General features: G+C 44.2%; 1 protein-coding gene across 1 annotated transcript; it reads left to right on the top strand.

Annotated features, from left to right (window-relative positions):
* Positions 1 to 18962: 18962 nt before the first annotated feature.
* LOC311147637 (uncharacterized protein) lies at positions 18963 to 20332 on the top strand (the record flags this gene model as incomplete). Its single annotated transcript, XM_084184368.1, has 3 exons — positions 18963 to 19028; positions 19863 to 19968; positions 20322 to 20332. 3 exons carry the CDS (start codon positions 18963 to 18965, stop codon positions 20330 to 20332), a joined length of 183 nt encoding a protein of 60 aa, XP_084040494.1.
* Positions 20333 to 21145: the final 813 nt, after the last annotated feature.

A 21145-nucleotide genomic window follows, 5' to 3' on the forward strand; every position in this document is an offset into this window, starting at 1 on the left:
CCCCTTTTTCCATTCCACTACTTCCACACAAGGGCTTTCTGTAAAAATGTTATTGATTTATCTCTCTCTCCCTCCCTCCCTCTTTCTCTCTCAATACTTCTTCTTCAAAGGAGAAGAAAAAAGAGAGAGAAACACTTCATCCCGAGTGTCATAAATAAAGGCCTGGTAGATTTTCAATGGACTGCTAAACTGACATCCTGTATCAGGCAGAGTGAAAGTCAATGGGAGAGCAGCCGGGAGGTCTCTCTATCTGGCTCACACACATCACAAGTACATACACAGTCACAGCAATACACACACATGAAACACATCGAGACACACACACACACACACTATTATGCTTCCAGCATGGTTCTATATTTGTGAGTGTGATACCCCCACCTGGGACTGAGAGCGAGGCAGAGTGGAAAGAGGCTGTTGCATTCCTGAGACTAAAGCAGCCCAGACCCAGTGGGACCAGCAGGACCTGGGGGACAGCAGATACAGCTGAGTGATTGACAGTTTTAAAACACCACGATGTCCCTTGGACAGTCTGTGCTTGCTGTCTCTGACTCTCACTCTGTTCAGGGGAAACAATAGATCCGTTTTTGTCTTTTTCTGCAGAGGTAATGTAATACATATTGTTCAACTCATTTGGGAAAAGGGGAAAGTGGAAAGCAATGCTATAAACTAATGTAGGGGTTGGAAAACGTGGATGATAGGCTATATCGATAAGTTCTCTACTTCAACGTAATTTTGGGCAGTACATTATAGTAACTAGTGAAAACACCCGGGAAACCACATCATTACTGGGACACAAATGTCTCCGGTAGTTAGATGAATCAATAAGTGAACGTCTTTCCCTCCTGCAGCCGCAAACAGGAAACAAATCAAAACGATCTAATCGCTAAACACGCTCATAAGATTCAGCTCAGTAAGCTCAGCTCAGCCTAGCCAGGGAAAGGGAAAGACACTGGGGCCTAAAGCAGAGGAACATTGTGATCAATGATTCTGATCAGCTCCACTGGCCCAACATCCTGGGGCTTTCAGACCAGTTAGACACCATGACGATGGGCGATGCTTCTCTTTTCAAGTTCACATCATAAGACAACACATAGATTTGAAACTTATGACCAGAGACTGATTATTGACCATCACAGTATTTCCCAGACCAGATTGTTGAGCTAAAATGTTGGCAACATTTACATTAAAGGAGCTTTCCCTTGGACTAGACTGAAATTAAAGCTTCATAATCTGTAATAAGAGCATTACAGGGTGGTCCCTCTTTCCTTGGTAGTGAAGGATCAGAATGAGGAAATGACTGTCCCTCTTTATTCTCTTCCCTCTATTTGTATCCTCCTCTCCTCTCCTCTCCTCTCCTCTCCTCTCCTCTCCTCTCCTCTCCTCTCCTCTCCTCTCCTCTCCTCTCCTCTCCTCTCCTCTCCTCTCCTCTCCTCTCCTCTCCTCTCCTCTCCTCTGCCCTGCTCTGCTCTCCTGTCACTTGTCTATGTCCTGCTGATCTGAAAGGTCCTATCTCCACAGGCGTAGCCTTATCTGTGGCGTGTGATGTTAGGCCTTTATCTCTCTCTGTCTGCAGTCTGTCTCTTTGCTTGCCTGCTTGTCTTGCCTGCTCGACTCTCTGCCTGTCTGCCTGTCTGCCTGTCTGCCTGTCTGCCTGTCTGCCTGTCTGCCTGTCTGTCTGTCTGTCTGTCTGTCTGTCTGTCTGTCTGTCTGTCTGTCTGTCTGTCTGTCTGTCTGTCTGTCTGTCTGTCTGTCTGTCTGTCTGTCTGTCTGTCTGTCTGTTTGTCTGTCTGTCTGTCTGTCTCTGCCTGCCTGCCTGCCTGCCCATCTGCCTGTTTCTCCCTGTCAGCCTGTGTGTCTGCCTGTTACCTGTCTGTCTGCCTTGCCTATCTGTGTGAGTGCTGAGACCCATCTCTCATGGCCCAGGCACTTCAGTAGTGATTCAGATCCAGGAAGCCCTGCTTCATCTGTCATCATACAGCACTGTCTGTCATACGGCCACATCACATAGAACTACACACAGGATAGGTCAGAGGATAGGTCTGAGTTAGGGAGATATACGCTCACACTCAAAGACATAAAGTACACACATACAGGCAGAGACATGCTCATATGCACAATAGTACAATCATATCCTAAACAAAACAGTTGCCTTGCCTTAAAAGCAGCAATTCTCAATCATTACTCATGAAAGTCTGTGATTGTCGATTGTCTTCTGAAAGGGTGGCGTGATGGGGAGTTGACTCCAGTAACTACTGCGTTATTTACTTATACCCACTCCAATGATATCCTTAATTACGCTCATTAATGTGTTTTTACTTACCAGTTACTTAATTAACCTCAATTAGCCCAGTAATGTGGCATGGCATGATTGCAAAGCGTTATTTGGCCAAACATGGACATTTTTATGTGTTGGTGGTAATTGAATGGTAATTGGAGCTGGGAATAATTAATCACTCATTGGCGTAAACTCAAAATAAATGTGCAGATAACATGAATATGAGTGAGACTGGTGCTGTGCTGGGGGAGCGATGGCTGTGATGTCTTATTCAGCAAAGAGAAAATTAGAGAAGAGAAGAGAAGAGAAGAGAAGAGAAGAGAAGAGAAGAGAAGAGAAGAGAAGAGAAGAGAAGAGAAGAGAAGAGAAGAGAAGAGAAGAGAAGAGAAGAGAAGAGAAGAGAAGAGAAGAGAATGAGAGAGAGAGTCTCTGTGTTATTATCCTCCAGTGGAACATTCTCTTCACTTTTTTATTGAGCTCTCTAATTAAGATAATTCATTACTTCACCACTCAGAGAAACAACACATTTCATATAATACTATATACTCCCTGGGAGAAAATCAATGGATTCTGTTCCTCTAAACTAGCAAATAATAAAAATGGAGCAGTGTCCTTGCGCTCTGATTTGTATTTGCGAAAGCAAATTTGTATTTGTGCAACGTGGCATATTCGGATGATAAAAAAACAATCGACAAAAGACACAATGACGGGTAAAAGACAAAAGGACACGGAGTCAATTAGAAATATAAAGTCTCCACAGACGAACCTGATGCCAGTCCAGGAATGAGGATCCACTCTTCTAGAGTCTAAAGCAATATACTGTAGCACACCTCTGCAATGCGACCGTGAACAATAAGGGCGCGACAAAGGAAATCCCTAAATTGTGCCATCACACTGTAAAGTAAATCGCCATGGTTACGGCCTGCCGCAACGCAGGTTAAACGTAAGCCCGGCCCCCTTTCAGAGGCAGCTCAACTGGCCGCATTTTAAAGAGGTGGGAACTCCCAGCGGACCAGGAGATAACGAATGCCCTCTATCCCAGAGAGAAGTGTGAGTCCGCTATTCATAGATCCTTTCTCTCTCTACCGCTCTCCTCTCCCTCAGATTCTCACACGGGCGGCCTCGCACGCACAGACACATAACCATACACACACGCCCAACTATTCACAGTTAAAAGCAAATGTCTATCTGTCCCAAAAACACACAAACGATCAGCACACATACACATACACACACACAGTCCAGATTATGCTGTCCACTCAGCAGATTCTACAGGGAGAAATAATGGTAGACAGACAGATAGGTCAGAGAGACTGATGTAACCGTAGTATTGTGTTCAGATTCCACTCAGTAGTCCTTCTCCCTCCCTACTCTGCTCTTCCTCTGCTCCGCTCTGTCCCTCTTATCACCTGCTCCATATGAATAAAAAAAGAATACTGAGATCATCTTGTGCTTCTCCTCTGAGCACCATGGGATACCTGCCACAGAGCATCCCACAGGAATAGCTCTCCCTCCCTTCATCCTTCCCTTCTCATTCCAATGTGTATTCAGCGTACATATCACACCATGAATAAACCCTCTGACTGGCTCCTGCACAACATTCAGGATCCATACATCCAGACGCTGCTGCCGGAGAGAGGGCGAGAGAGAGGGAGAGAGATAGAGAGGGAGAGGCAGACTGTGTCCTTGAGACAACCATGGCTGGATATAGGGGGGCAGGGAATGGGAAAATATGACTAGTGTACCTGTAGGACTTTCTCCCCATTTACAATCTACAGAGACCATATTATGGGTTATGATGGGGACAGAACATGAGAGGCCTACGGGTCTGAGGGAGAAAGGAGGAGAGCAGTGGTGGAATGGAGCTGTGGCAGGCTAACACAGGGGACGGGAGCGGGGGCATTTGGCAGGGGGGATGGAATAAGGAGGGGTGGCGGACTGAAGTGGGGGTGAGTGGGGTTGGGGGTGGGGTTAATGAAGCGCTAAATCCTTGCTTCTCCCCTCTGCCAGCCTCCCTCCCATCCTCCTGTCCTCTGGCTCGACCTACCTTCACACATGAACTTCTCTGTGCAGGGGAGAGCACCTACACACAAACACACAAAAACACACACGTACACTCTCTATATCACTCTCTCACAGACACAAACTACAGTGTACCTCCCTAGACAAAACACAGTGCAAGCACATTTTCCTTTAGCCGTTGCATTAGCCATTATATTTGTCATCTGGATGGTCTAAACATGTATGAATTGACTATAGACCTCAACGGGGTAGTACATGCCTGAATCTCACAGAGAGAAAGAGAGACAAAGAGAGAGACAAGGAGAGAGATGAATACCCCAGAGATAGCGGGGATAGATTGAAAAAGAAAGAGAATAGAGAGACATTGAGAAAGAGAAGAAAAGAGAAAGCGAAGAGAGCGAGAAAGAGAGAGAGATGACCTTTTGTGGACTGGTGTTTCCTGACAAGGGCACTGGATGGCATCTCTCTCTGAGGAGGTTCATGCAGAAACAAACGAGGCGACAGGAGGGAACAGACAGCTCAGTGATAGGTTCAAAGGAGGGGAGGGGGGACGGGGGGAAAGGAGGTAAGGAGGGGAGGTGCGTTTCATCATATCTGACAAACAGCCAAGGAAAACGTCCCGAAGAAATACAACAACAACACTGACAAGTGCATTGAGCAAGGACACAAAAAGAAGGACAAAGAGAAGAGAAGGAAAGAAAGAGAAGCTGTGTTGCTGATGCACTCATGTCGATGATGAGATGGACACTCAGGAGCAGATGCCACAGCAGCCCATCACGTAGACACTGAGCTAGCAGGGAGCAGGGCCGTAACTAGCCACCATCAGTCTGTCTGCTCCACACCTGCAAGGCTGAGGCACCGCTGAGCTACTGGAGAATCAGTTAGTAGAGAAACAGGGGGTCTGTCTCTCACCCCTCTTATTATAGCAGAGAGACAGACACACAGAGAGAGAAGAAATGCGTGAAGACAGTGATGGAAATAAGTAATATCAACTGACAGGATATACATAGGGGGAACTCCAGGGTGCATTTATGCTGCAGAGTGAGTGAGTGTGCGTGTGTTTTTATACATCTTGTTTTATTATGCAACATCATTTCCAGTAGCACTTGTCAGCATCAGTCCAGCCAGTTAGAATCCAGCAGTGTGTGTGTGTGTGTGTGTCTACAGTGTTGCGTGCTCCTCAGTGTTCCTCCCAGGTGTAGCAGGTCTGCCAGCCAGGCCTGACAGAACCTCTATTTACAATTCCACTTAAGCATGACGAGGCCCGCGATGTGACCTGGGGACCAGACCTCTGTCTCAGCTTTACGATAACATGGCCACAGCGATCAAAGTACAGCAGAACAAGACCAATAGCACTGTGGCAAAGCCTCAGAATAATGAGCCTCAAAAAGAAGAGAAAGCACCTTGAAATGAGGTCAATGCAGGCCTTTTCCCTCCATGATGTGGGGACAGAGGGGCCCTGGGTACTATTACACACAGGACGACACTCTATGCCACTCTACAACAGGGGAAGATTCATATATTACCCTTTAGTGCCTTTAGTGGCGGATGCTGGCTGACTTTGCCTCGCCTCTCCCTCACTTTGTGTTTCCCAGGAGATAAGTTGTGTTTAAAAGAGTTATCTCCACCGAGGTTTCTAGCGCCGGTCATGGCCCCCTCTGCACAACAATTAAACCGGTAAATAAAGTTATTGTGCACAGCCGTTTGCAATTAAGCAGCATTGTCTCCCAGTGCCATCAGCAGACAGAGAGAGAGGAACCCCAGAGGTTGGCAGTGTGCTGGCTCGTATGGCTGCTGATGGTATTCATGTACAAGGCCACAGCCAGCCCTCAGGGTTAATGTACTGGGGAAAGCTAAGCCAGGAGCACATGGTGAACACAGTGTTCCAGCTACCTGTGGCATCTGGCAGGCAACTCATGGATAACTAACATTTTAGATCTCCCCAGACCCCCATCCAGGAGACATGGTCGTGGAGAGGAGAGGACAGCAACTCCATGTATCTGAAAGTGCCCAATATAGGATCTAATGAGGGTTAGTAGTTTCAATCAGCCCCAACAGAGGAGAAAAGACTGGTATACTGTCTCCATATCTGTGCTGTCCCTCAGAGTTAGCTACCTGTGTAGGCTGCAGGGCTGCAGAGTTAAGGAACTCTCCCTCTCTCCCAGGACTAAGTCCCTGTTTCAGACACACAGCTACTTCTCATGGCAGGCAGTTGCAGAAGAAGACCAGGGAAGACACAACCCAAAGGGAAAGAACAGAAATCAATACTGAGTTAAATTGAAGAATCTGTGCCCATTATTTCCCCTGTTTCCCATTCCTGCTCTGTGTGTCTGTGACATTGTTTCTCTGCACCGAGGCCTCCGCCTGTCCTATTCACACTCACCCACTGACAGATGGAACACACAAACACGAAAACACACACAGGCGCACATACACACCCCCACCCACACGTTCACACCCTCTATCTTGTTCACTCACACAAACAAAACAAATAATTAAATAATTCAAACACTTTCCCACCTACAAAAATAAACACACCGTCACACTTTAACCACAGAGCAAAGCAAATAGAGAAATATTACTCACAACTACTGTAATATAAGGGGTTTATAGTACATTCTCTGAACCTTTGAGGAGTTCCACAATCACAATACTCTAAACTCTGGCAACTACAACACTCTCAGCTATCCTGTATAGTAAAAGGAGACCCATTGTGCCCCACAGTGCTCACCTGTGGATTCCCCTACAGTAGCCAGTGGTGTTAGCTAGCTACAGTAGCTATTTCCTGGCTGCATTACAGTATCTGCTGGCTGCCTGGCTGTGAGCTGGCTCTGGCTCTCTGGCTCTGGCCTGTCCACTCCGCTCCTCCCCACTCCCCACTGCAGCCTCATTACTCACTCTGCACAGCTTAACAGTGCGGAACAATACGGGATCACATCCATTTCAATCTGAAATAATCATCAGCATGAAATCTAATAAATTATGCAGCGCTCAATAGCCCAGGACTTCAGCCCTACATTAACACTGAGCTAATGATGCCAACACATTATTCTCAAAGTCAACGTGCATCGTTCGTCCCTGGGCTGGGACGTCAAGAGTGCATCCACAGCACAAATCACTGTATACCACGGCTTCACAGTAAAATCTCAGCCCATCTTGTAAGAGTGGTGATCCATTATCCAGCCTGTTCTATAACTTCATCATCTTTTTCATGTTGTGAAGCGTTCACCCATTGCATTATTTGAATGTGTTTTCTGAGAACTCCGCTATAGTGCAGCAGATAAAGAATGTGATAACTGCTATCTTATCATCAGCTGAACCATGGGTCATCTTATGGTCCAACTAAAGGACTTATTAAATATTCAGAATCTTATTCTGTGGTCAGTGGTCACTGTGGGGTGAGATGCTATCGCTGCCACCTGCCTCTAAGACTCTGTGTTACTCTGGGACACACATGATGATGCAGACTCACCAGAGCTGCTCCTGTAGAGCCTGTGGTTCCTGGCTGTCTCTGGAGAGGTGTGTGATTGGAGGTCCATGGTCTATCCACCCCCTCAACTATGTCCGTTATCTCTTTCTCTCATGGTGGGATGCCTTCTATTGACCAACCCCAAGAGAGAAAATACATAATACAACACTATCAATAGTGAGAGGCACAAACATACATTTACACATAAACACAAACCCCATGTCTTTGGCTTCTGTTTTGCTATCAAATGTTTTACAACTGAGTTTTGGCATTACGTGTACTGTCGTAAAATATAGAGGCAAATGGACTCTTTCCCAAGGCTGTATTAGTGGTTATAAATCGTGCTACATTATTCAGACCAATAACTCACTGCATAGCAGCAGGCATTTGCTTGCAATATGTCAAATGATTTCCACACGAATACAGAAGACAATAATCATTGATATCTCTTTAAGCATAACGAGCAGTATGTTTTGTCATTCTTGTGTATAATCAATTTTGAGTTCTAAATAACAGAGCAGCCTGGTCTCATAGACTAGACATAACATAGTAAAAATAAATCTGGGACACTCAAATTAGTATGATATGTTACGTTTAGTATGGTTACATAAGACAAATGGTTACTTAAGGCAAAAACAAAAGTAGGGGGGTGGATGATGGGTGTATAACGTGAACGTCTAGCAACCCAAAGGTTGCAAGTTCAAATCTCATCGCGGACAACTTTAGCCTTTTAGCAACTTTTCAACTACCTACTATTTTCTTAGCTACTTGGAACTACTTTGCATGTTATCTAACCCTTACCCCAACCCTTTTAGCTAACCCGTCCCCTAACCCTAACCTTAACCCTTTAACCTAACTCCTAAACTTAACCCTAACCTTAACCTTAACCCCTAACTCCTAGCCAATGTTAGCCAGCTAGCTAATGTCAGCCACATATCTAACGTTAGCCACCTAGCTAGAATTTGTAACATATCGTACCTTTGCAAATTTGTAACATTATACATTTTACAAATTCATAACATATAATACGAATTGTAATTCGTAACATACAGTGAGGGAAAAAAGTATTTGATCCCCTGCTGATTTTGTACGTTTGCCCACTGACAAAGACATGATCAGTCTATAATTTTAATGGTAGGTTTATTTGAACAGTGAGAGACAGAATAACAACAACAAAACAATCCAGAAAAAACTCATGTCAAAAATGTTATGAATTGATTTGCATTTTAATGAGGGAAATAAGTATTTGACCCCTCTGCAAAACATGACTTAGTACTTGGTGGCAAAACCCTTGTTGGCAATCACAGAGGTCAGACTTTTCTTGTAGTTGGCCACCAGGTTTGCACACATCTCAGGAGGGATTTTGTTCCACTCCTCTTTGCAAATCTTCTCCAAGTCATTAAGGTTTCGAGGCTGACGTTTGGCAACTCGAACCTTCAGCTCCCTGCACAGATTTTCTATGGAATTAAGGTCTGGAGACTGGCTAGGCCACGCCAGGACCTTAATGTGCTTCTTCTTGAGCCACTCCTTTGTTGCCTTGGCTGTGTGTTTTGGGTCATTGTCATGCTGGAATACCCATCCACGACCCATTTTCAATGCCCTGGCTGAGGGAAGGAGGTTCTCACCCAAGATTTGACGGTACATGGCCCCGTCCATCGTCCCTTTGATGCGGTGAAGTTGTCCTGTCCCCTTAGCAGAAAAACACCCCCAAAGCATAATGTTTCCACCTCCATGTATGACAGTGGGGATGGTGTTCTTGGGATCATAGGCAGCATTCCTCCTCCTCCAAACACGGCGAGTTGAGTTGATGCCAAAGAGCTCGATTTTGGTCTCATCTGACCACAACACTTTCACCCAGTTCTCCTCTGAATCATTCAGATGTTCATTGGCAAACTTCAGACGGCCCTGTATATGTGCTTTCTTGAGCAGGGGGACCTTGTGGGCGCTGCAGGATTTCAGTCCTTCACAGCGTAGTGTGTTACCAATAGTTTTCTTGGTGACTATGGTCCCAGCTGCCTTGAGATCATTGACAAGATCCCCCCGTGTAGTTCTGGGCTGATTCCTCATCGTTCTCATGATCATTGCAACTCCACGAGGTGAGATCTTGCATGGAGCCCCAGGCCGGGGGAGATTGACAGTTATTTTGTGTTTCTTTCATTTGCGAATAATCGCACCAACTGTTGTCACCTTCTCACCAAGCTGCTTGGCGATGGTCTTGTAGCCCATTCCAGCCTTGTGTAGGTCTACAATCTTGTCTCTGACATCCTTGGAGAGCTCTTTGGTCTTGGCCATGGTGGAGAGTTTGGAATCTGATTGATTGATCGCTTCTGTGGACAGGTGTCTTTTATACAGGTAACAAGCTGAGATTAGGAGCACTCCCTTTAAGAGTGTGCTCCTAATCTCAGCTCGTTACCTGTATAAAATACACCTGGGAGCCAGAAATCTTTCTGATTGAGAGGGGGTCAAATACTTCTTTCCCTCATTAAAATGCAAATCAATTTATAACATTTTTGACATGCGTTTTTCTGGATGTTTTTGTTGTTATTCTGTCTCTCACTGTTCAAATAAACCTACCATTAAAATTATAGACTGATCATTTCTTTGTCAGTGGGCAAACGTACAAAATCAGCAGGGGATCAAATACTTTTTTCCCTCACTGTATCATACAACATTTGTGATGGACATACACAAATTAATACATCCCATATGAAACGTAACATATCATCCTAAAATGAGTGTTCCGGATTTACGTACAGAATAATACAAAATGCTCTGAGACCAGGTTGAACAGAGTGGATAGATAGTAATAAAGAGAGAGGGGGTATGGAGGAAGAGCGAGTGATGTAGATGAAAAACAAGAAGAGAGTGAGTTGGAGGGTAAGAGTTGCCTAAGTCTAATTTTGGAAACACTTAGTACTGAAGTCATTTGGCTGTGGGCCAAAGTGTTTCTGCCAGCCAGACTGTTCAGTTACATCTCACACAGTCTCCTAATTATTCCCCCACCACTCACTTAATGCCCCGCTGCCGAGTCCTCCCTGTTACACAGTCAAACAGAGCAAACACGAGGTTATTATTAACACACACAGCACATTACACCAACCACAATATGGAGACAAGATGCGGAAGCTGAGGGAAACACATTCAATACTGTATAACTCTCCTTTTAAACTCGACATAAAAAAAACAGAAATTAATGCGCTGGATAAAGTCTAAATGGTGTTTGAAGTTAAAAGCACTAAAATCATAGATCACACAGTCTAAACAAGTCTTTACTTCTAATTGATATTAGCGAGCGAATGAACAGCAGCAATGTGCACTGCAGTCCCCTGAGAAAGGAGATTGAACATCACAGCTCAGGGGCACTTTGAAGAATGTTTTCCATCTGAACTAGCAGAGAGAAACAACTGAAGGAAACCTTGAGGAAACTGCTAGGGCTCTGAGACAAAAGCTTGCTGTTCCTCAAAGAGCATGGTCTTACTGCAGAGAATAAGCCGCACACACACACACACACTCACACAATTACCCACATACAGATGGAAATCACTGTGCTTGCTTTAAATATGACACTGGCTCAAATGAATATGAGATGATGAAATAGGATTAACTATATGCAATCGATTAGCCAGGCCCGTGTAATAATTAAAGGAAGCCTGGGTCGCCGCAAGGTGTGTGTGTGTCGAATGCCAAGGTCCCCAAACTCAAGAGCGTCCCACTCAGCACAATCACAACTACATCTCATTACCTGCTCTAGGTCCCTGCGATCGGACTGTCACGCAAGGTAGATTTTGTGTGTGTGTCTGTGTGCGTGAATGTATGCCTGTGTGTGCAAGCAACAAGTTTGTGTGAGTGCAATTGGTCCTCGCTCTCTCCTCAGTGTAATCTTTTGATTTGTAGAATTGACCCCACTTAATTCAATGGAACAGAATCGCTGTGACAGCAACACTGAATGGATTTTCAATGCACTGCACCTGCTCTAATAATAATCTACTTCCTTCCCACTGCACTAGTTGGAACAGCCACAAAGTCATAACAGCCTAACCTTAACCACACTGCTAACCCGAATGCCTAACCCTAACCTTTAATTAAGACCAAAAAGCTCATTTTTGTTTTAATTCATTTTTACAACACCGCCAATTTTGACTTTGCAGCCCGGCCCGGCCCGTTCCTGCTCCCCGCACCAAGCCAGTGGTGCGTGTTCCCAGTCCGGCCCGGCCCGTTCCTGCTCCCCGCACCAAGCCAGTGGTGCGCGTCTCCAGCCCGGTCCGGCCTGTTCCTGTCCCTCGCACCAAGACAGTGGTGCGCGTCGCCAGCCCGGTCCGGCCTGTTCCTGTCCCTCGCACCAAGCCAGTGGTGTGCGTCGCCAGCCCGGTCCGGCCTGTTCCTGCTCCTCGCATCAAGCCAGTGGTGCGTGTGTCCAGTCCGGCACGGCCCGTGCCTGTTCCACCGGTGCCTGGTCCGGCACCGGTCAGCTGCTCCACTCCGGAGCTAGAGCAGTCTGCTCCACCGGTGCCTGATCCAGCTCCGGTCAGCGGCTCCACGCCGGAGTCAGAGCAGTTCGCTCCACCGTCGTCGGGTCCAGCTCCAGTCAGCGGTTCCAGTCCAGACCCAGACGTCAGCCCCTCTCCAGGTTCGGGGTCTCCTACACCAGGGTCCAGACAGGGCTTGGTACGGAGTCCGCACCTTTAGGGGGGGGTACTGTCACGCCCTGGCTCTGGGGACTCTTAAATGTTGAGCCAGGGTGTGTAGTTTCTACGTTTAGTTTCTAGATAGTTTAGATCTATGTTGGCCAGGGTGGTTCCCAATCAGAGGCAGCTGTAGCTCGTTGTCTCTGATTGGGGACCATACTTAGGTAGCCGGTTGGCACTAGTGGGTTGTGGGATCTTGTTCCGTGTGAGGTATGTTATTTGTCTACCTTGGACTTCACGTTTCGTTTGTTGTTTTGTTGTGTGTTCAGTACGTAAATAAATATGAATGCATATCACGCTGCGCCTTGGTCCTTCTCGTTCATGAACGATCGTGACAGGGGGTTGCAGATAAAGATACTGTGTACAATGTCAGGACAAATGCACACATGAGAATACTGCACTTTGTACACCAAATCTCTCTCTCCCTCTCCCTGAAGCTGAGACCAATGGTTGTCTCTATACAAGGCTGCTTGCTGTTGTATTCCAGATCAACGGCTTCTCTCTGTCCTGTCTACCTCTGTGTCTGGCCTGGGAAAGGTCAGAGGGTGAGCCCATATGCCTAGCCCAGCCATTTCTCAGAGAAGGAGAGAGATGAGATGAGATGAGAAAGAGTGAGGACAGGTAGAGGCACAGAGAAAGGGGAAAGGTGGGACAAAGGAAATAATGAGCAATCTAAACTCAAGGTGAAGTATTGAGATTGCTGCTAGTTGTATGTCATCATTATTTGATATGCATGTTGATCACCACTACACTGTATGATGACGCTGAAGTTTGAACAGTGTATTCATGTAAACTCAACTTCATGACAACACTACTGAAGGTATCCATTTGATCTGCACAATGACCTCAGCTAATTTACTATTTTTTCATCTCCAGTTATTATTGAAAAACAGACATCATCGCCCACCAAGATCAATGTCGAAGCAATATTTTCCCCCAGTTTAACACTAAAGATGCCTGTTTTAATTTGGAATTAAACATATAGCTTTGTAGGCATGAATACACACTGCATCATCCGCCATCTCTTCTGAGAATGGCGTTTTAATTGCAAAGTAGGACAAAAATCATTAGTTATTTGCAGGGGACAATCTCTCTGTGGAGTGGAACACTGCCAGACAGGGTGAATGCCTCTAGTCCAATGGGCACAATGCAATGGTGTAAAGGTGGGAATTGCTGCACTTTATTTATATATTTTAGTTCACGGCCGCATCAGACACCTCAGGCCTTTTACCTGCATCAAGAAGAGATCTGCAGGGAACCCATCTACTCTGTTGACTTAATTAACATTGCACCGAGACAAAGTTCCTGAACTAAACTGGGTTTTAGTGCTGGTTCTAATACTGTTTGACCTCTTCAATACTGTATGTCCAACTTTCAACTTGACTGCCCATTTCGCTCGCTCTTTTGGAAACTTAACTCACCTAACATAACGTAGCAGGCGTAAAAGAAACACCTGAGCGGAGTTCCCACATCCGGTTTTCAGCGGAAAAGGAAACTAGGTTGAAGACTGTATCCCTGAAAACCGGATAAATCCGGTTGTTCTCTACTCCGCTAGGGGTGTAACTCACCTGATGCCCAAGGGCAGGGTGCTAAGGAGGTGATTGGCCAGTATACGAAAGCAGAGTTTGGCTGGCTGGCCTATCAGAGCAGGAGCCCCCAGTAGCAGGGCCTTCATCACAGTTGCCCCTATTTGTTGAAGGCTATTTATGATGGTTCTGACTCGTTGTTTTCCCTTCTGTAACTAAGAAAATATATTTGATACCTCATAGTAAATAAATGTATTGATGAGAATGTCATCAAATCTTAAATCATCTTTGCTGTGTAGCAATAACTTGGTCTTGTAAATCCGGACTCCTCCTGCTGTAATGTGTTCCGGACTCCCCCTGCTGGTCAAAAGAGGATATAACAATACTAACACTAAAAATAGTGGATCTTCAAAGGTATGCCAGAGGTCTTGGTTATCATTATGCATGAGTGCATTTTATTTGTGAAGCATTAGATCATCACTGTAAGCAATCCCTCACTTTAATGCAGGGCATTTTCCACGCTAGGTAATGCATATGAAAGCCTGGCCCTCATAAAAAATGCATTGTAATCTTTACCTCGTCCCTCCATTTAATTTTTACATCACTGAAACAATAACCAAAGTGGTCATCATCGCTCGCATAAATCCAAACTGAGAAAGGCCTGCTTAGGCTGTAACAGCTGTTATGGAAAGGTGTGTGTTGCGTGCGTGCCTGTGTACCTACCTCCTGAACAAAGCTAAGCCTACTGTCCTCCAAGTCTTCAGATCTTTGTGAGATGGAGAACAGATCTGAAGCCTATACCTGGAAAAGACAACTCTGTAGTACTGCTGAGAACAGCCTTTCCGGTGTACATTGATTTATTTTCGCTTTCAGCCCGCTCTTTCTTTTTGGCCCACCGTCTCAGCCCAGAGAGTTCATTCGTATTGAATCATCTGAATATCATAATGCAACAATGATGAATGCTAACTGGACAGGGACTCCTGCTTTGATTAATGAGGACGCTATCATGGTTCACTATTATAAACCATGAGCCTTACCACCATGCAAGACCTAAGCTAACTAGTGAGGGGAAATTAATAAAATATACAGTACTGTGCGCAATGACACCATCTAAACTCACAACATTATTATTCACAAGGAATCAAACTTAATTGTGATGTCATTGTTCAGACGACTTGCCAAGGCTGAGGGATGAGACGGGGAAGGTGGCTTTGTATAGTAGCCTAGGTCCATGTGATCTGAGGCTATGCTTACATACTGTAGTTGGTGCCACAGCAGTTTAACCACTGTCTGCAATGGATTATTGCTTTATGTCAAGCTGCCCATTAATATTTATAGCTAAAGAATTTGTATGACTTCAAAGTTTACCTTATTATTGATGGTATTATTGAGCTGCAATTACAACTTGGCCTTGGGAGGAAAGACAAGTTGCAGTTTTTGATTTGGGTAATCTAAGGTCTTTTTTGGTATATTTTCCTTCTTTTTTTTTTACAGGGCGTCATGCTGAGATCAAGGTCTCTTTCTCAGATGAGCCCTGCATACATATCAATACACATCAATATTCACATCAATACACTAAAAGCAAAACAATCATAGAAAACAAACACATTTTTCAGTAAAAAGGTCCTCAATTGGCCTTTTGAATTTCCCTAGAGGCATCCAACTTTAGAGAGCCTTGGAGATCATTCCACAAGTAAGGAAGGCTTTATAAACGGAAAGGGTGCAATGCATCGATCTACAAGATTTCAAAGAGGGCCAGCGTACTTTCTGATACAAAATGCAGTGATGTGTACTGAACCTATCACCCGTAATAAAGCTTAGTGCCCTATGATAAACTGCGTCCAATGGCTTCAATACAGTGGCAGCTGCATTCATACAGTTAGGGAAAAAAGTATTTGATCCCCTGCTGATTTTGTACGTTTGCCCACTGACAAAGAAATGATCAGTCTATAATTTTAATGGTAGGTTTATTTTAACAGTGAGAGACAGAATAACAACAAAAACATCCAGAAAAACGCATGTCAAAAATGGCATTTGCGACCAAGCTTTAACTTCCTGACTGATGTCTTGAGATGTTACTTCAATATATCCACATCATTTTCCTTCCTCATGATGCCATCTATTTTGTGAAGTGCTCCAGTCCCTCCTGCAGCAAAGGACCCCCACAGAATGATGCTGCCACCCCCGTGCTTCACGGTTGGGATGGTGTTCTTCGGCTTGCAAGACCCCCTTTTTCCTCCAAACATAACAATGGTCATTATGTTTCATTTTGTTTCATCAGAGCAGAGGACATTTCTCTGAAAAGTAAGATCTTTGTCCCCATGTGCAGTTGCAAACCGTAGTCTGGCTTTTTTATGGCGGTTTTGGAGCAGTGGCTTCTTCCTTGCTGAGCGGCCTTTCAGGTTATGTCGATATAGGACTCGTTTTACCGTGGATAGAGATACTTTTGTACCTGCTTCCTCCAGCATCTTCACAAGGTCCTTTGCTGATGTTCTGGGATTGATTTGCACTTTTCGGTATGATGGCTGCGTGGTCCCATGGTGTTTATACTTGTGTACTATTGTTTGTACAGATGAACGTGGTACCTTCAGGCGTTTGGAAATTGCTCCCAAGGATGAACCAGACTTGTGGAGGTCTACAATTTATTTTCTGAGGTCTTGGCTGATTTCTTTTGATTTTCCCATGATGTCAAGCAAAGAGGCACTGAGTTTGAAGGTAGGCCTTGAATTACATCCACAGGTACACCTCCAATTGACTCAAATGATGTCAATTAGCCTATCAGAAGCTTCTAAAGCCATTACATCATTTTCTCGAATTTTCCAAGCTGTTTAAAGGCATAGTCAACTTAGTGTATTTAAACTTCTGACCCACTGGAATTGTGATACAGTGAATTATAAGTGAAATAATCTGTCTGTAAACAATTGTTGGAAAAATTACTTGTGTCATGCACAAAGTAGATGTCCTAACCGACTTGCCAAAACTATAGTTTGTTAACAAGATATTTGTGGAGTGGTTGAAAAACGAGTTTTAATGACTCCAACCTATGTGTATGTAAAATCTCTTTCCATTAGCAATTTTATTAGTCTAAAATCCTATACATTTCCCCTTTTTGTTGACTCCCGAGTGGCGCAGAGGTCTAAGGCTGTGCCACTGGAGATCCTGGTTCGAATCCAGGCTCTGTCGTAGCCGGCCGCGACCGGGAGACCCATGGGGCGGCGCACAATTGGCCCAGGGTAGGGGAGGGAATGGCCGGCAGGGATGTAGTTCAGGGGTTGTGGGTTCGATTCCCACGGGGGGGGGGGGGGCAGTATGAAAAATACAAAATAATGTATACACTCACTAACTGTAAGTTGCTCTGGATAAGAGCGTCGACTAAAATGTAAAATACAATATAGCTCAGTATTTGTATTATTTATTTTATACAGTATTTTTTGCTCATCTTTATCAAGGGTGCCAATAATTATGTATCTGACTGTATATGAAATTGTATCATACTTGTTGACTTGTGTTTTTATAATGAACAATTTATGATTTAGATGATTAGAGGCTTTTCATAAGGGTTTATCATCTTCCTCACCTGCACATATTGTAGCTTGTGTGCAAAGACCTTGACAAATAAAAGTGCATATTAAATACTTGACAAATACAATTTCATATTATTTTACCTTAACTTTGCATTACTGGTGTCTATGCCTTGAGTCTTTAATTGAAATGAAAAGGAATGTCCGTACACTCAGGATCAATGGACAATTTTAAATGTATTTAGGCTGAGCTTTCAGTCATCAGACATTCATCAGATTTTCATTACCTTAACTTATCAATCCAATTTAGTTACAAAACTCACCCCTCTCTTCTCATTATGGGGTGCTAATAATGGCCATCCCAGTCTTCGGCTGATAACAGATAAGTATTCATATAAAATGTGTGGTGTTCTATAATATTTTACCCTAACTTTGCAATACTGGTGTCTATGCCTCCCACAGTTGTGTCAAGTTGGCTGGATCTGCTTTGGGTGACTTTGGGTGGTGGACCATTCTTGATACACACGGGAAACTGTTGAACGTGAAAAACCCAGCAGTGCTGCAGTTCTTGATACAAATTGTTGCACCTGGCACCTACTACCATACCCTGTTCAAAGGCACTTACATTTTTTGTCTTGCCCATTCACCATCTGAATGGCACACATAAACAATCCATGTCTCAATTGTCTCAAGGCTTAAAAATCCTTATTTTACCTGTCTCTCCCCTTCATCTACACTGATTGAAGTGGATTTAACAAGTGACATCAATAAGGGATTATAGCTTTCACCTGGATTCACCTGGTCAGTCTATGTCATGGAAAGAGCAGGTGTTCTTAATGTTTTGTATACTCAGTGTATAATCCTGCATAATCTACATTGAGTGTGCAGTTGATGTGCACACAGCCCCCTTATCAATGTTATTAAAAATACTGTAGGTTTGCACATTAAAGGGGCAAACTGAAGATACAAATAAAGTTACATCAATCATATCTTAAAGAAAAGTGTGAAGTATTTAGCTTATCCTGTATGTTTGCTGTGGAACAACCTCAGCTGCTCTCTCTGAAGTCACATTTACTACATGTTTGCAGTGGGTAACCACTAGAGAGTGATGTTGCACTTCTGTATGCTGTTGCCAGAAATGGATGATCTTGGAAGATTCGTGGCAGATGTCAGATTATTCGTTTCCACATAGGCTATTGTGCAAAGGTAAATCCATTGATTCCAAATTGGTTTTACTTCCTTAAGTGGAGAATGTAATAATTAATGCATATATTTAGGGTAGCAAACCAAACTGTGTGGTAGTTTGCAGAAGTGAAAGTGCTTCAAAGCATCAGCTGATCTACTTAATCAGTTACACAGTCATAAAATTAGAAGTGGTAGTATAAGGAAATGAATTAATTGTGGCTTGAGAGACTATTTCCTTATTCTGACCCAGGCTTAGGTATGGATCAGCTGAGAGAGATGGCCTCTGCCACATACATGGAGGAACTAACCTGTTCTGTATGTCTTTCTTTCTTCACTGATCCAGTTAGCAGGGCCGGCTCCTTTTTGGGGGGGAACCAAAACCAAATCTCGCTTAGGACCCCCAAAAGGCTAGAGCCGGCCCTCCCAATTAGCCTTTCCTGCAGTCACTAATTCTGCAGATAAGGCTTTACAAACTTTCGGAGAACACAGAACATGAGTCCTCATTGCCACGCTAAAATCCCAGCAGCTGAGGGAAACCTCTCAACAAACCACGTTCTGAAGACATTGGCCGAGAAAGCTAAACAGGATAAGAAGAGCAAGGAAGCAGTCCATAATGAGAAGAGAGGGGTGAGTTTTGTAACTAAATTGGATTGATAAATTACGGTAATAAAAGCCTGATGAAGGTCTGATGACCGAAAGCTCAGCCTAAATAAATAGAAAATTGTCCATTGATCCTGAGTGTACGGAGATTCCTTTTCATTTCAATGAAAGTATTTTACAAATAAGCATTTTTAACCTTTCATTAGCTTCTTGAATTTTGTAATTTAATTTCCCCAATATTCTGTGGGGATTTTCTGGAAATACTTTAAATATTGTTATTCTCATAATTGTTTCTCTTACAAGGGGACTGACCTGTTGTGCGTTGGCCATGATGAGAAATTGAAGCTTTTCTGTGAAACACACCAACAGTTGGTTTGCATCATACGCATAATTGGGGAGAAGCAAGATGAGCATACGTTTAAACGTATCAAAGAAACAGCCGTGGCCAGGAGGCGGGAACTAGAGGAGTCAATTCAGTTCCTCACTCTGTGACAATGGCTCCATAGAGCACCTGACCAAACAACAGGAAGAAGAAATGACAAAAAAAAGTCCTGCCAGCTCAAATCAGCACCCCAGTTTGAGGAGATGCACCAGTTTCTAAAGAAGAGGGAAGAAGAGATAAAGAAGGAGTTGCCGGAGAAAGAAAGGGAATACTTGGAGAACATGAGAGGGTATAGTGAGGGTAAGGTGGGTAAGGTGGTACTTGCAGGTGCTGAGGCCCAGCGTGCGGAGTCAATACATTGGATGGATGGCATATATTTACATCTCACAGGAGAGAGCAACACCTTATACAGTATGTGGCAATCTCGGGGACAAGCCGTTCACATGGAAGTCCTGGGGTCACTGATGCCAGGAGAGGTGTGAAGTCTGATGAAACTTGAGTCGACGAAACTAACTAATGTTACTGTGAATTAAATGGTCATGTTTGGATTGTTTCAAGAGTTCATAAAGAGCTACGAATTTTGATATGCTCTATTGTACTGTAAGTGCTATGGATTTATTGTTACAGGGAAACTGTGTTATTCTGTTCGTCAGACGGCGGATAGTTCAAAGAGGAAGCGACACGGACATGCTCCTATCATTTAAATTTGAGTTGATTAGATTAGAATCTGGGTGTGTTTTCCTGCCTATTGTTTTAACTAGCAAAGTGCAAAGACATTTTACAGTGGCTTGCGAAAGTATTCACCACCTTAGCATTTTTCCTATTTTGTTGCCTTACAACAAACAAGAAATAAGACAAAAAAACTGAAAACTTGAGAGTGCTTAACTATTCACCGTCAATTCTGACCAGTTTCCCAGTCCCTGCCAATGAAAAACTTCCCCACAGCATGATGCTGCCACCATGGTGTTCTCGGGGTGATGAGAGGTGTTGGGTTTGCGCCAGACATAGCGTTTTCCTTGATGACCAAAAAGCTCAAATTTAGTCTCATCTGACTAGTGTTTGGGGAGTCTCCCACATGCCTTTTGGTGAACAACAAACTGTTTGCTTATTTTTTTATTTAAGCAATGGCTTTTTTCCGTCCACTCTTCCGTAAAGCCCAGCTCTGTGGAGTGTACGGCTTAAAGTGGTCCTATGGACAGATATTCCAATCTCCGCTGTGGAGCTTTGCAGCTCCTTCAGGGTTATCTTTGGTCTCTTTGTTGCCTCTCTGATTAATGCCCTCCTTGCCTGGTCCGTGAGATTTGGTGGACGAGATTTGGTGGACGATTTGGTGGACCTGTTTGGAGAGGTCCTTAGTCTTCATGGTGCCGCTTGCTTGGTGGTGCCCCTTGCTTAGTGGTGTTGCAGACTCTGGAGCCTTTCAGAACTGGTGTATATATACTGAGATCATGTGACAGATCATGTGACACTTAGATTG

This window comes from Coregonus lavaretus (assembly GCF_964263955.1).
Source record: "Coregonus lavaretus genome assembly, chromosome: 20".
NCBI classification, from domain to species: Eukaryota; Metazoa; Chordata; class Actinopteri; order Salmoniformes; family Salmonidae; genus Coregonus; species Coregonus lavaretus.